Source organism: Oncorhynchus masou, chromosome 20 (assembly GCF_036934945.1).
Source record: "Oncorhynchus masou masou isolate Uvic2021 chromosome 20, UVic_Omas_1.1, whole genome shotgun sequence".
NCBI lineage: Eukaryota > Metazoa > Chordata > Actinopteri > Salmoniformes > Salmonidae > Oncorhynchus > Oncorhynchus masou.
The window spans coordinates 8,889,746-8,907,089 of NC_088231.1; the positions used below are offsets into that span (position 1 = coordinate 8,889,746).

General features: G+C 42.6%; 1 protein-coding gene across 1 annotated transcript; it reads left to right on the top strand.

The window, feature by feature from the left end:
- Nucleotides 1-4,631: 4,631 nt before the first annotated feature.
- LOC135506847 (neurotrophin receptor-interacting factor homolog) lies at nt 4,632-16,570 on the top strand. The gene is made up of 6 exons (XM_064926247.1): nt 4,632-5,114; nt 9,247-9,377; nt 9,570-9,731; nt 14,522-14,683; nt 14,855-14,966; nt 15,165-16,570. Exons 1-6 carry the CDS (start codon nt 4,835-4,837, stop codon nt 16,208-16,210), a joined length of 1,893 nt encoding a protein of 630 aa, XP_064782319.1. The 5' UTR covers nt 4,632-4,834; the 3' UTR covers nt 16,211-16,570.
- Nucleotides 16,571-17,344: the final 774 nt, after the last annotated feature.

The following is a 17,344-nucleotide window of genomic DNA, read 5'->3' on the forward strand; positions in this document are numbered from 1 at the left end:
GAGGAGCTCTCTCAGGATACACCATCAGAAAATGCTCATGGCCCATGTATAGAGTATAGTGATCTGTAATGTAGTACTAGTTAGTTTGTAGTTCATTTAGTTGGTTTTGGATGTATATGGAACTGGATGAGGCGAACTGAGGAAATAATGAGTATGATGAGGCAGATCCAGTGTTGCTGATGGGAAAGACTGGACCTCTGAAGCAGCTGGTCACAAACTATGAAACCGAAGCCTTCAATCTTCTTTCCTGAATCAATACCGAACCACGAGGGACAGAGAATCCACCCCCACACAGAACACAACCAGTAGACAGGTGGACTGAACAACCTGGTGGTCATCAGAGTGACAGAGGCTCCAGTCACGGATCCAGTCTGCAGCCCAGACCCTTCTCTTCACAGTCTCAGTGCAGGGATGAAGCAGGGCCTGGGCCTGATAGAGATAGACCCTCCTGTTCCTATGATACAAACACCACAATATCCATGATGAACAGAGCAGGTCACCCTGGGCTTCAGCCTTCACAGAGAGTGGTGGGAGACTACCACCAGGGGGGTCTATCAGGAAGTCGGTCTTCTCCTTACCTCAGGGTTACCCCACCAATACAGACAGGGTCAGGATGGGTGTTCACCACACGAGGTACCTAGCCTATAACATGGCAAACAATCCCAACAACACCCAAGCAATGACTAAAGCTCAAAGACTAACCACCTGAGGGTGATCGCTCCAGCTTCTACCTCCTCTGGTGTCATTGCGTCACAACTTGGGAGGCTGAGCATTAGGCCAGATGCCGACAAGCCGTATGCCTGCCCCACGTGTGGGAAGCGCTTTGCTGAGGCGAACTATGTGAAGAAGCACCAGACCGTTCACACCAAGGAGAGGCCCTTCATGTGCAAACTATGTTACAAGAGCTTCTCCTTCCTGAGTAACCTTACCAGACATAGGAGTGTTCACAATGGGGAGAAATCATAGCAGTGTGGCTAGAGAGGTATTATAGTCATCATGTGAAGTGTCTTGGGGTAAGAGTTGTTTTGGATTACTAAGTCCCTCAGTTGAGCATCTGGGTACGTTCACATTCTCAAATGATATAGACTTGTTGTTTGGTGTGCTGACATAGCACTCTCCCTCAACTTGAGACAACTGTGGCATTGTGTTGTGTCATGAAACTGCACATTTTAGTGTCCTTTTATTGTCCCCAGCACAAGGTGCACCTGTGCTTCTTGATATGCCACACCTGTCAGGTGGATGGATTAGTTTGGCAAAGGAGAAATGCTCACTAACCGGGATGTAAACAAATTTGTGTGTATGGAACATTTCTGGGATTTTTTTCTTCAGCTCATGGAACATGGGACCAACACTACATGTTGAGTTTATATTTTTGTTCAGTGTACTTCTCCTCAGTAAGGTAAATATTCAACTGTTCTAGCCTAGGTGTACTGTCTCTCTAAAAAAAAAAAAAAAAATGTATACAACCCTGTTTCAAATGACAAGTTAATGAGGGGTAAGTGGTGAATTACCCTCCCTCATAAACAAGTCATACAATCTGACCCAGTTTGAAGAGATCAGTCAGTCTGGAATAAAAAGTACAGGTGGACTTGTGTTCATGTTCAAATATTTCACTGAAGAGAAGCTGCATGTAGGCCTACCAAATGTCTGATCAATAGAAATGTAACTAAATTAGTAGTGAAAGTAGCCTAAACCCCTTGGCCAGTGCGGAATATCAACTAAATAAATGGTGGATCGAACTGCGCATGTAGCCTACTTTTTCAAGTAATTTGTTGAACAATCCGTTGAAAACATCACACAACACTGATGATATGCGAAACTGAGCCTAGGTAAACCGTGTTAAATAACAGCAAACGGGATCCTCCCTAAGATTAGCATAACATTTACATTTAAGTCATTTAGCAGACGCTCTTATCCAGAGCGACTTACAAATTGGTATAACTCATGCATTTTATCCGGGTTTCAAGCTTTTGTGGGTTATTGTAAACAGGATATGATATTTATATGGGTCAACGCAAAAGCAGAATACTTTAATATCCCAAATAAAAACAGGATATTGGTGTGCATGTAAACATGGTCAATGATTAAGAAAAATGAGTTAGATTGCTGGCAGAGGCAATGGGGTGAAAGTAAGGTGCTATAATATAATGAAATTGGAACAGAAGGGATGAGATTAGGGCATATGGGATTGAATTCTTATTTGCATGGTACTGGAATTAGGTTTGTAGGGAATTATTTTATTTTAAATTCTGGGTTAAGAGAATATAGTAGTATAGACACCCACAATGGAGGTGTCATAACCTAGTGGTCAAAACAGGGAAATGATTCCAAATGTTTTTCCACCATATTTTTTTTCCCCCAATAGGTGACTTTAGAAACACAATAAAGGCTGTGTTTCGTGTAGGCCTACGTGACGTTTTGATCACCATGTAAATCTCTCTCAAACAAGGTCACTTTTATCAGTACAGTCGGCTCTATTTACTCTGATTCAAAAATGCTAATTAGCATCGAAGCAGACATGCAAAACAATACATCCCTGCAAGCTCCTGCACATCATCTCTAGCTGACAACTTTGCTAACAGGTATTGTGTCATTTTAAAACTTGCTCAAGACAGTTCAGATTTTCTATTTAAAGAAATGTTTCCAATTTACTACATTTAGCTGACATTCGATAGTTAATCCAGAGATTCTTTGCCTCGATTCGGGCAGTCTGGTCCAGAGCATCATGGCATTTGTAGTTCTTTATGATAGGCGCATTAGATGTTAATTAGCATTTCATTTTGGGGGGGTAAATACAGGCAGATATATTGATAAGTCACCTTTTCCTCGAGAGATTTACACGGTTATCAAAATGTTGTGCCAGGGTGATCCTACATGAAACACAGACCATATTTTAAGTGTTTCTAAAATCCTTTAGGGGGAAAATTAATGGTGTAAAAACAATTGGAACCATTTCCTTGTTTGACTGCAAGGTTTTATGGGTATGATTCATACTATGGCCCTCCATGGCAGTGGCGTGTTTTCATGGATGCCACGGGAAGACAGGCTTCCCCAAAAAATGAAATATATTTTGTCTCTGTTTTGTAATTTTCCTTCAATTCACAAGTGGCTTAAAGAATTTCACAGGAGATAGCATCTGAGCGAGTGAAACAGCGCTGTCTGTGTTGCTGTCTATGTGTAGGCCATCTCTCTGATGCTGTCTGGTCCAAACGAGTATGATATTTCTACCGCCCATAGCATTGAAAGCAAGGGAAGCCAGCGAGCATCTTGCCTCCCTGTGCCAATCAGTGTTGAGCTAAACTGAGCGAGCTCAACTATGAATGTTGATGCACCAAAAAGAAAAACATGTCAATGGAAGCCAAGGTTGGATTTTGGCATCACTCCTATCAAATCCCATTGAAAGTATACGTCAGACAGAAAAACTTGAATTGTTGCATCTCGTTGTGTTGCTGTCCTCCGGTGCCAGCTATCTAAAATTGTCCCTTTCCTAAATTAGCCATGGATGGAGATAGTTCTCCGTACTGGACATTGATTATAACGGTGATTCTGGTCACTTGTTGTTTGCCCCTTGCCTGATTGGATGGAAGTTCCATATGTAGCTAGATGTAGGCCTAGAAGGCTAATGTTAACTAGCTAATGTTGCCCATGAATGGAAGTTTGACTAGCGAGCAAGCATTTTAGCCAGGTAGTCTCGGACAACAAAACATAAAAGCGTGTACTGTAGGACAGAGTGATAGAGCATTTCGTCAACATGAAAGAGGATGGCTTTGGCATTTCTCTACAAGTAGGGTGAGTCAACACGTTTTTCTACTTGCATGGACGCACACACAGAAGTCAGAAGCATTGAGAGACACATCATATTTAGCTTACATTGATTGGACTAAATTGTTTTTGTTATATTTTAGTTGTCACTGTATTAGACTAAGCATAGGGGATGTGATGATGAAATGTTGCTGGAATAGTGAAGGCAGCTTCTGTTTTCTTTGTGAGAACTCTGTTGTTCTAAAGCAATAGTAGTTTAGTGGTCTGAAAATGTTAACATTAACGGGCTTAACCATGCTGTAGGTCATGTAACTCTTACTGTACATGCAATATGCATTGTGGACTGCAGTGGACAGAGGTTGCTATCGGGTTTTGTGATAAAACAAAAAGGTATGGTTAAATTTATTCTGCCACTGTCTTATTGTCTCTGCCTTTAGGCTTATAATATATATCACATCTGCAAGGCATGTGTATTAACAGGTTATAGAGCAAACAACGCGATTATCACAACACCGGTTGAAATATGGCTTTTTTTGGAGAGGGGCAGGGCTAGGCTTCCCCAGTGATGCACATGTCAAAAAACATGTACCTCTACTGCTCTATGGCAGGGTTTCCCCAAACTAAATCCTGCCCCTAACAGAGCTGATTCAAATAACCAACTCATCATGTTTTGACTATTTGAATCAGCTGTGATGTTCTATGGCAAAAATAAATAAATAAAAATGTGCACCCAGGGGGGACCCCAGGAAGGGGTTTGGGAAAACCTGCTCTTTGGAGGCCGTGACCGTCCTCACACTCCAGTACAGTAGGTGGCAGTGTATGTACCTTTCAGTTGATGGTGATCTGCCAATATACATGAAGAAGTAGTAGTAAACGGAAGTGAACTGCCCAATAATCATTTCCAAGTTAGCGTTTTATTGTTATTCAAACATTTACGCCATGGAAAAAAACATGACTCATTTAACTGCACAGCATCACATACTTGTCCCAGGTAGTCTTTAATTCGCGTTGGTGACCGGACTTGGTTGATGTTATCTAGGTAACGCTCGCTAGCTGCTAACGTTAGCTAACAATGGCTGACTGTATGGTTTTTCACACGCAAATAGCCTCCATCATGGAGGTGTTAGCGAATGCAGCAGTGACAGAAGTCTGTAAACTCGTAGACGACGACTATGCAGTGTTTCGTTTGGAAATAACTCAAAGCCAGAAAGAAAACAGGGTATTACGGAGGAAACTACAGCTACTGGAACTGAAGGTGGCACGGGAGCGCGCAGAGACAATACAAGAGCGCGTCCTCACCAGTCGTCCCAGTAGTGTCAAGATCGTCGACCGATACAGAGGAATGGCAAGAGGTACATTTTGCAGGAGGCCTGTTGCCCGGTTCCCCTCTGGGCGTATGACTTTCAATGCATTAACCACTTATGGTTAAAGGGACACTTCACCACCAGACACTATTTGTGGTGTTTAACCACTACCTACATAATTCTGAGTGATGCGTTTGACATAATTATGCACTATAGCGGTGTTTTTACATTTTAGTGCCGGAGAGTTACACTGATGACGCTATCGGTTGACTGAGCCTGCTGTCGGATCTAAAAAGGAATGGAGTCATGTTTGGTAGCAATTATTGTGGCCCAATTGTGTTTAGCTAATTGCACGATCAGGAGTAGATATGATTGTCCTTGTTCAATAGAGGCGTTACAGGGCTTGACATTCAAGTAAATTTGCCAGTACCATGAGAAAGTTACTGTTCCTAGCCAATATTACAGGAAAGCAAGTTGTACACGCAGAATTTCAATCATGGCTGATTACATGTTTAATTTGCAGTCAGCGCAAGTACCTTAGCCTATTATAGTCAGCCACACAATCTGATATTTACGCTGTTTGGAAAATGCTTCCCGTGGTTACTTTTTATATTGTAATGTCAGACACTCATTGAAAATTCAAGCAGCACTGGAAAGCTGGGATCCCGCTCTTCTCAATAGTTTTTGCCGGAGATTACATTCAAGAGTGTTGCGCAGCGACTGGGTTTACTGGAGTTGTACAAGCCAGTTCCACTGCGTTTATTGTTCCCCTCTACTCAGGGACTGATTTCAACACCTGGGCTGGGTTTAACAAGTATTGTAGCACTAAAATATTTTCTCCGTTTAGTTAATGGAATTAAGATGACCTCAGTGCAATGATGGTTTTGGGAAACCCCGCCCAGATGGGTGGAATTAATTATCAGGTCGAACATTAACTAGTAGGCCCCAGACCTCCTAGGGTACGAGTTGAATACCCCTGGGCTCGGTTTCCCAAAAGCGTAAGTTAATTGTTTGAACCTTTGTTGGCGCATCATATCTCAGAGTTGTATCCCAAAACCATTGTTAGTGAAGTTGAACTTAAACAGTTATTTACCGACTGCCTCAAGCTGTTCTACGAATGATCTAAGTGCATCATGATTTCCCCCCTCCCCTCACGTGAGACCGGCAGGCTTATGCATGACAATAACAGCTGAGAAAATGTAATTACTGCCACAGCCCTGTGTGTAACCATATAAGAAAGTATGTTATGTTTAGAGATGGGGGTGGTACACTTGTTACGTAGTCACTTAATGCACATTACCCCTCTAAACATAGAATCAATCTGTTTACTAATTACATTGAGTTGCTTTGGAATGTCAAACTATATTGATTTTACATAACACATGTAGTTCGCTTGCTAGTGACCGAAGTAAAATATTTTGTCACACGCGCCGAACAGATGTAGACTTCTCCGCGAAAGAGTTCAAATCAAATGTTTTATTGGTCATCTACACATATTTAGCAGGTGTTATTGCGGTTGTAGTGAAAGGCTTGTGTTCCTAGCTCCAACAGTGCAGTAGTATATACACACACACCTAAAATAATGACAATAAGAAATGTTAAGACGAGCAATGTTGGAGTGGCATTGACTAAAATACAGTAGAATAGACTAGTGTATACATATGAAAGCAGTTGGTAACATTAAATTATTCAGGTGATATGTACATGAAAGTAGGGTTAATTTAGCCATCTCAGCTCGACTTCTTTTCTGCTGCACTGATCGGATGCCTTCCTCTGAAGTGAGAAATCGATGGAATTGCGTCACTTTAACGTTATGACCCGTTGTTACAAATGAGCTTGGAGACAGAAAGGTGAGTTCAATAAACATGAACAAAACAGGAGAAGCGTACTGAACGTGAACAAAACCACGACAGAACCAAACCCGGCTGCGCGCGTGCGCTATCGTGCATAAATGTATTTTGTCCCCCTACACCAAACGCGATCACGACACGCAGGTTAAAATATCAAAACAAACTCTGAACCAATTACATTAATTTGGGGACAGGTCGAAAAGCATTAAACATGTATGGCAATTTAGCTAGTTAGCTTGCACTTGCTAGCTAAGTGTCCTATTTAGCTAGCTTGCTGCTACTAGCTAATTTGTCCTGGGATATAAACATGAGTTATTTTACCTGAAATGCACAAGGTCCTTTACTCCGATAATTAATCCACACATAAAACGTCCAACCGAATGTTTCTAATCATCTCTCCTCCTTCCAGGCTTTCATCTTTGTACTTATATGGCGATTGGCATCTACACTTTCATAGTATTACCACGACAACCGGTAAAACAGTTCGTCTTTCAATCACCCACGTGGGTATAACCAACGAGGAGATGGGAGAGGCAGGACTTGCAGTGTGATCTGCGGTCAGAAATATAAAGGAGTTCTATTTTAGCCCTTGGCAAAGCAGATGCTTGTTGGCGTGCGAGCAGTGTGGGTGCAATAATTAAATAACATGTATTTCAAAAAAAAAAAAATTTGCGACGGGTCTGGTCAGCATGTTAGGCTACAGAGGGCAAAATAAATGTAGAGTAATCAAGGTGATGAAGTCCAGGTGTGCATAATGGTGGTGCTTGGATTGGTGAGGAGGAGAGGGGGGTTAGGCGTGACACCTGGCAGCCCCATCATTTGAGACTTCAGGTCTGTTCGAAATCCTGGGGCTGAAAGTGCTGGCTACAAACACTGAAGCTGAGATATTTCTCAAGGAGAGTATCCACCTCTACTATGTCTTGAAATGGAGCAGCAGTGAAAATGCCCTTTAGCCAGAATTGGGTCTTGGTCAGTTTTTGGATAGTATGTAGTAATTCTCCTGATTACTTATCTGTCTTGCACAAAGACACAATGTCATATTCTAACCAGATTCATGACTTACTGCATTTCTTATTATTTATTCAATTAAAACAATGTGATGCATGGAACATATCGATCTAAACTCAGCAGAAAAATAAATGTCCTCTCACTGTCAACTGCATTTATTTTCAGCAAACTGAACATGTGTAAATATTTGTATGAACATAACAAGATTCAACAACTGAGACATAAACTGAACAAGTTCCACAGACATGTTACGAACGGAAATGGAATAATGTGTCCCTGAACAAAGGGGGGGGGGGGTCAAAATCAAAAGTAACAGTCAGTATCTGGTGTGGCCACCAGCTGCATTATGTACTGCAAGTGCATCTCCTCATGGACTGCACCAGATTTGCCCGTTCTTGCTGTGAGATATTACCCCACTCTTCCACCAAGGCACCTGCAAGTGTGTAACTCTCATTCCTTCGACGATAAACGCAAATCCAACCATTACCCCTGGTGAGACAAATCCGCAACTCGTCAGTGAAGAGCACTTTTTGCCAGTCCCGTCTGGTCCAGCGACGGTGGGTTTGTGCCCATAGGCAACGTTGTTGCCGGTGATGTCTTGTGAGGACCTGCCTTACATACAACAGGCCTACGTTCTTGATGTAACTCGGGCAGTTGTTGTTGCCATCCTGTACCTGTCCCGCAGGTGTGATGTTCGGATCTACCAATCCTGTGCACGTGTTGTTACACATGGTCTGCCACTGCGAGGACGATCAGCTGTCTGTCCTGTCTCCCTGTAGCGCTGTCTTAGGCATCTCACAGTACGTACATTGCGATTTATTTCCCTGGTCACATCTGCAGTCCTCATGCCTCCTTGCAGCATGCCTAAGGTACGTTCACGCAGATGAGCAGGGACCCTGGGCATCTTACTTTTGGTGTTTTTCAGAGTCAGTAGAAAGGCCTCTTTAGTGTCCTAAGTTTTCATAACTGTAACCTTAATTGCCTACCGTCTGTAAGCTGTTAGTGTCTTAACGACTGTTCCACAGGTGCATGTTCATTAATTGTTTATGGTTCATTGAACAAGCATGGGAAACAGTGTTTAAACCCTTTACAATGAAGATCTGTGAAGTTATTTGGATTTTTACGAATTATCTTTGAAAGACAGGGTCCTGAAAAATGAACGTTTTCTTTTTTTGCTGAGTTTATAAATAGTACTGTATATCAAGAAGTAATCTGAAGTATTACCTTACATCCTTGCCAATTCTACAGTGTCAATAGGGTACAATATACTGTTCAGACAGTAGCTAACCTAACCACTTCTTTTCCCCCAATCACTCTCTCAGGTGAAGGACATCTCACTGGAGGCCACAGGAGCTTTGTGAAGCCAGCGGAACACAATGCATGGAGAGATGACCAACCAATCACTGTTGATGAGGGGAGTGGAACCTCAACCCAGCATGTTATCGTGATAGAGGTTAGTGTAATAGTATTTATTACATCAAAATTACAGTACATCAAATGTGGCCAGTTTATTTCAGAAAGGCTTCCCTCAGCTATACATTTGCTTACATGTATATCCTCATTTATCTGCCATAGGGGAGCTTGTGAGACATGATCTAATTCAACTAATATGCACCCGTAATAACCTCTTCTCTTCTTGTGTCAGTCAGCAGATGCTGCAGGTCCTGGGGTTAAGCAGGAGAGGCCTGAAGGAGAGGAGGACCCATGGCACAGCAGAGACCTCCAGACTGGAACGGCTGGAGTGCCCCCTGTAGCCAGGGAGGACCGCGCCACAGTGCAGCCCAGGACCCAACGCAGCATCACGGAGGTCAGAGACAGACACAAGTCAGAGACAGACACAGAGACTTTAACTGTAACGCAAAGGCTTTTACACACAGGCTCTGACCACAGATCAGACCCAGAGAGACTGGGCTGTCTTCCTGCTCAGGGCTCAGAGTATTTACTTTACAGTAACCCGAGCCCGAGGATGGTTCCTTCCCATCAAGATGCATTAGAGACTGGCAATGATTTGTCTTGTTCTTCTACTACAGAGATGAACCCTGGAAACATATCCTTGTGTTTAGAGACACAGACTGATCTGTCTAGAGGGGACTGGAACCGGTACAGTAGTAGTTTATACTCTGAAGGGAGCCTCGATAAGAAAGGGGAGGGTCTCATCGTAGATGAAGTGACTGTGAAAGTGGAGGGTGACACTCCTCCCACATGGAATGCAGATAGTCACCTAGGATACGGACTCTCACAGGGCAGTGATTTCTTAGATTACAGGGAAAGCTTCGTGACTAATCCAAATGTCACAAACCACTCCCCTTTACACACACTTGGAGATTACCAGCCAGTGTCCACTTCGATGGGGCCTTCCAATTCACACGGACGCTGCCTTATCGATCAGGTATTGAACTCAAACGACGGGGCTGGAGCCCAGGCTCAGGGAGGGGGAGCCACATCAGGCAATAGTAAAGAGAAACGGTTCCTCTGCATGTTCTGTAACAAAGGCTTCAGCTGCCCCCAGAAAGTGGAGATCCACCAGAGGGTCCACACGGGAGAAACCCTTCAGCTGTACCCAGTGTCACATATGCTTCGCCCAGGGTGGTGACCTGAAGAGGCATCATAGAGTCCACACAGGGGAGAAACCCTTCAGCTGCCCCCAGTGTGAGAAGAGGTTCTCACGCCAGCACCATCTGAAGATGCACCTGAAGGTCCACACGGGAGAGAGGCCGTTTGCCTGTGTGCACTGCGAGAAGAGGTACTCGGAGAAGAGCTACCTCAGGATACACCAGCAGAAAAACCATTCCACTCTATAACATAGATGGTAACCATTCCACTTGATAGCATCTGACATTTAGATCAAACCCTACTTTAACCCCTTACACTTGTGAGAATTGGCCTATATGGATAGGGCTAAATCGAATGTTTCTTACAGAAGAACTAGGCATTGCATAACCATGGTAGCAATCAAAAGGGAACAGTTTGGAGATTATGGGAAAATTATTAGACTAAGGGTGGGGACACAACAGTTCTCCTGATACAAAACTGAATCCAAACATTACATGGTTGATTTTATGCACATTTTACATTTACTGTACTTTGCCGCATTTGTTAAAAATAAAATCAGAACATACTTTGGATACTTTCAGTAATAAAACAAGAATATTCCAGGAAAATGTGGGGTTGGTGCAACATAAGACAAAAAAATGACCAGGGTTTGAGTGAGAGGACTAACTGGTGTTTCCAAGCAGCAACACACCTCTCCAAAGTGTACACAGTTATGAAGTAATTTCAATGCACTTTTATGACGTAAGGAAGTGTTAAGGAAGTGTCTTCAACTTTAAGGTGATTTTTTTTTTTGCTTTCCTAGCTGTGCCGTTGAGGAACTAGATCAATCACACTTGTTTTTTTTGTTTTTATTTTATTTCTGGTATTTCACCAGGTAAGTTGACTGAGAACACCCGGGGATTAGTTACAGGGGAGAATGAGCCAATTGTAAACTGGGGTTTATTAGGTGACCGTGATGGTTTGAAGGCCAGATTGGGAATTTAGCCAGGACACCGGGGTTAACACCCCTGCTCTTACGATAAGTGCCATGTGATCCTTAATGACCTCAGAGAATCAGGACACCCTTTTAACATCCCATCCGAAAGACCGCACCCTTCACAGGGCAGTGTCCCCAATCACTGCCCTGGGGCATTGGGATATTTTGTAGACCAGAGTAAAGAGCGCCTCCTACTGGCCCTCCAACACCACTTCCAGCAGCATCTGGTCTCCCATCCAGGGACTGACCAGGACCTGTAGTGGTTTTGTTTGGAACACAGCCCTGCATCCCCGCCTTTACACAATTACTGTTGTTTAGGAAATCCAAAAACGGTCCATTATAAATCACAATCTGGGCCAGGTGTTCATAATTTGAAACCTTGCTCTATTGCCAACATCAATTATAAAAGCTAAATTATAAAATAAGATCTTAGTGTTAGGTTTCACAAGGCAATTCAGAGAAACAGATCATACTTTTGCTACGCATAGAATGGAGTCATAAGTCAATTCAAATGCGTGGTCCAAAAAAAATCACAATACCACAAACGGGCTCATTCTGTTCAAGACAACTCGGGGTACAACCCCTATCATCTTGTATCTAGGGCTGTTGCAGTGACCATATTACCGCCACACAAGCAGTCATGACCGCAGTAAAATGCCACTTGCCATGGTTATCTCCTTTTATGCACTGGACATGCTTTGGTAGTACCCAACTTGCTAATGACCATCAGGTCCGAATGACCTGGTACTCGGGGCTCTATTGTCCCTCAACCAATCTGACAGCAATGCAAATGCAATGGAAAATCACGGCAAACACTGATCATCAAAACAGAGCGCCTGTAGTACGTTTAAAGCTCACCACACTGTGATAATCAAATTTGAAGAAAGAAGTTCAACAGCAGGTTGAAGCAGTGTGAAACATGGTTGTTGTGGATGTTGTTTTAAATCCTAACACAACGGAATGGACAGCACATCCTACGGTGATGATTAAATCAAAACACCCATACCCATAGTTTATGCGCCTAACCCCCCTCCACTTTCTCAAATTATCGATATCCTATAGTCACACTATGCAGCCCATATATGTTTTGCTTTCTAAGGTATATGTTGCCAAATAACTCAAACTAGCATATAGGACCTGTTTCAAATGCTAACTTTTACGCTCAACATAGCCACTTCATCTGCGCGGTTGCTCAGTAATGGGAGAAATATCCTCTCTATTTTTATTCAGCTGAGTTCAATTATATTATTCTTACTATGAAATAAAATAATGTCATGGGACTTAAGCATATATTGTCAGCTAAATGAATGTCATGGAGCATAGCCAGATAGCATTGGCCAACTCATACTCTGTTCTTCTGAAATAAATGTTATTCATATCATAATGTTTATTTAGACCTGGTTAAAATAAATTGATTTATTGTGAGGTTGTATATTCAATTGATTTATTATACTTTTAAAAAATGTTTTATGTAGATGTTCCGAAGTCGGAGGCCTGGAGATGCTAAACACGTTTATGTGCATTAACGGTCAGTTACGATGAGACCTACAGACTTTTGCATGACAATAACTGGCTGCCAACAATAACTGGCTGCCAACATTTCATGACCACACAGCCCTCTTAATTTTCAGCATTTCCCTCAATTTACATTCCCCTCACTCAAACAATAAAAACATTAGCAACAGTTGCTCAATTAGCAGGAGGGTCAGAGGCATCTGCTTGTCATGTGGTGCTCAAGTTCAGAACGTCTGTCAGTCAAAACCCATCCAGCTCTGAGACCCTGAGCTCTGACGTCATGTATAGCATGTTACTGTACAGCCACTTTGTTCCAATTTAAGTGCTTATCAGTGTCAAAATCTGCCAATTTCAACCAGGGCAGGAGTGTAAAGAGTTAAAGAAAAAAACATAATTTTCATTGTCAACAGAAAAGATCCACGGATGCATTTGGAATAAGGAGAGTAACATATTTCATTGTTGAATATTCCTGAGTAGAATATTGCCTCCAGACATTGTGATATACACTGAGTATACCAAACTGTACGAACACCTTCCCACAGTTGTGCTGTGGACCATTCCTGATGTACACGGGAAACTGTTAAGCACCTACTACCATACCCAGTTCAAAGGCACTTAAATCTATTTTCTTGCCCATTCACCCTCTGAATGGCAGACATACACAATCCATGTCTCAATACTTCTTTAACCTGCCTCCTCTCCTTCATCAACACTGGATAAAGTGGATTTATCAAGTGACAAAATTAAAGGATCATAGCCTTCACCTGGATTAATTTGGTCAGTCTGTCATTGAAATAGTTCTTAATGTTTTGCACACTCAGTCTGTTACATATTGTGGTTGTACTGTGTAGGATATATGATGTTCACTACTTCCATTCATTATTTCCATTGACTTACTTAATTTTTCCCCAAGACATTTTTAATGATTTTAATGTAGTTTATCAAGTTCATGCTGATTCTTTTGTTGTTGTGTATGTGTGGTTTTCATATGGTGTATTTAAAACTTGTTTATGTTTAATAAACACAAAACGGGACTTTTCATTCTAATACCTTCATTGGGACTCTTTATCTGATCTCACCCTATTCTGCATATTCTGACAGTGCTTTAGAACCATTATACACTTACTAAATATACCTACACATACCCGCACACTAACACCTACTGTTCACCTCATAGTTTAGTCAGGTTTGTCTGATGATGACTTATTTTTTACCAACAAAATATTTGTCTACCGTGATAATAATGCAATTTAAAATCAAAGGACCAGACGAAACAGGACGGAAAAAAGAGAAGTAAGGGGTAGAGGGTATGGTTTAGGTTGGGCGGACACGGGAACTTGGAAGGCACAAAAGGGAAGGGGGATGACAGAGTCAATCAGGGACTCTAGGCTATATGATAGGTTGGACAAGAATGAAGTCATTCTGTAACTACAGCATAGGACTCAAACATAGTGGGGATGGGTAAACACTCCATGTTGACAGTGTTTATTATCTGTGTGTACATACCTGAGGGAGTGTATGTCTGTGTAATCTGTTTCACCTGTCTCTTCCAGGAGGAGGGTCCAGAGGTGCTGCTGGTGAAGGAGGAGGGGTGTGAGGAGGGTCTGGGGAACCCTGAGGGAACCATGGTCATGGAGGACAACCAGACTACACCTCCTCCTGAACCCACAGAGGAACCAGCTGAGCAGCACAGGACCACACACAGTCTCACTGAGGTGAGTCTTTGAATTATCAAACCATTAAAGATGGTCAAGTAATCAAATCAACTAACTTGTTTGCATAGTACTCATAGCAATCCCTCATTGTCCAATCAGAAGATGCTCCATAGCAGGGTGCTCCTATCAGATTTCTTGATCCAACATCCTCTCACTCTGTATCTCTTACAGTCAGTAGACATGGAGGATGGGAAGCCTGATCTGCTGCTGGTCAAAGAGGAGATGATAGAAGACGGACCAGTGAGCACTGATCTGCTGAGTGGACTAAAGATGGGGGAGCAAGGTAAGGGAGAAATACATATAGCCTACATACAGTAATAGATCTTCAATAGGAATAGTGATGCACCTGGCTTTTATTTTCTTTAAATGCAAAAAAACCTAAATATAATATATTTACTTCACAAGGTAATTAACTCAAACAAAAATGTAATGTGTAGTTTTTTCTGACATGTGAAGTCTTTTTTGTAACCTCTTCTTGCAGGTGGTTGGCTGGAGGCTAACAGAGGAGACTGGGTGGCCATCTTGGATACCCAGACAGGTGCAACCAAGGGCTCAGGTGACAACATCACTGAGCAGGCCAAGACCAGAGGCGACATAGTGGAGGTCAGTGGATGGGACAGCGTCCTCAACTCTGGGCTGGGGAACAACACTGTTAACCACAACCAGAAACAGACAGTCAAACACAAAGCAACATCTGAACTTAGTCTCCATGACAACAGACTGGCTGAAACCAGGCGTAGATTTGGTCTGCTGGGACGGGGCGGTGTCAGTATGCAGCAGGAGAGAACAGACACAGACTCTACTAGCGATGCTCCGTCCTGCTCCTATAGTTGTGATTCAGAGAGACTGATGGTGCCTCAGCTTAACCCCCTAACAGGTGCTGCCTTCAGCCTGCCTTCTATAGGATCTATCAACTGGAACATGGACCCTGCAACAACACAGACACTACCTGGCCTTCATCCTCCTCACACTCTCCTGTTAAACCAGACCTCAGACAATGCCTCATCACTAAATAGCTACACAAGCCCATTGACAAATGACAGTAGTAGAGACGCTATCAGTAAAGGCAGTAGTGCCAAAGAGAAGCGCTTCCCATGTTCGTTCTGTGGGAAAGCCTTCAGTTTCCCCAAACAGGTGGAGATTCACCAGAGGATTCACACAGGGGAGAAACCATTCAGCTGCCACCTATGCCAGGTCAGTTTCTCCCACTCGTCCAGCCTGAAGAGGCACCAGAGGGTCCACACAGGGGTGAAACCCTTCAGCTGTACCCAGTGTTACATGCGCTTCGCCCAGGCTGGTGACCTGAAAAGGCACCAGAGGGTCCACACAGGGGAGAAACCATACAGCTGTACCCAGTGTGAGAAGAGGTTCTCCCACCAGCACAAGCTGAAGATGCACCTGAAGGTCCACACGGTAGAAATGCTGTTTGCCTGTACGCACTGCGGGAAGAGGTTTTCAGAGAAGAGCTACCTCAGGATACACCAGCAGAAACACCATAACATAGAATGTAGCCTTTTCACTCATTAGACCTTTAGATCAAAGACAAAAGATACATTTTCATTGTCTGCAGAAAATAGCCACAGATGCATTTGGAATAACAAGAGTAACAGATTTTAGTGTTGAATATTCCTGGGTAGAATATTGCATCCAGACATTGTGTGATATATAAGGCCTAACGAGTCTGTTTCAAATTGTGTTTGTACTGTGTAGGCTATATGATGTTCACAAATGCCTAATTCATTTCCTCCATTCAACTATTAAATGTTTTTCCCAAGACACATTTTAATGAGAAAATTAATAAAGTTCATGAAGTTTATGCAGATTTAGTTAAGACGTGTGGTTTTCATATGGTGTATTTAACATAAATAAACAAACTGGGACATTTCATTCTTAGACTTTCATTGAGACTCTCTTTTGTATACATCACATCTGATCTCAACCTATTCTGCATACACCTGACAGAGCTTTATAACCATTATACACTTACTAAATATACCTACACATACCCACATAACTAACACCTACTGTACACCTCATAGGTTAGTCAGGTTTGTCTGATGAAGACTTTTGACTTATCAGAGCTGACTTGTTTTTACCCACAACTGACTTGTTTTTATCCACCATGATGGGTTTAACAACAATGAAGTCATTCTGTAACTACAGTATAGGACTCAAACATAGTGGGGATGGGTAAACACTCTCTGTTGAAACTGTGTTTATTATCTGTGTGTACGTATCCAAAGGAGTGTACAAATCAATTTTTATTTGTCACATGCGCCGAATACAACAGGTGTAGTAGACCTTACAGTGAATTGCTTACTTACAAGCCCTTAACCAACAATGCAGTTGAGAAAAACACGTTTTTTGTAAAAAATTGATAATTAAGAAATAAAAGTAGCAAATAATTAAAGAGCAGCAGTAAAATAACAATAGCGAGGCTATATACAGGGGGCACCGGTACAGAGGCAGTGTGTGTGGGCACCGGTTCGTCGGTAATATGTACATGTAGGTTGAGTTAAAGGGATTATGCATAGATAATATACAGAGTATCAGCAGCTGTACGCACTAGTGCTTTGCTGTCGGAGGCCGAGCAGTTGCCATGCCAGGCAGTGATGCAACCAGTCAGGATGCTCTCGATGGTGCAGCTGTAGAACGTCTTGA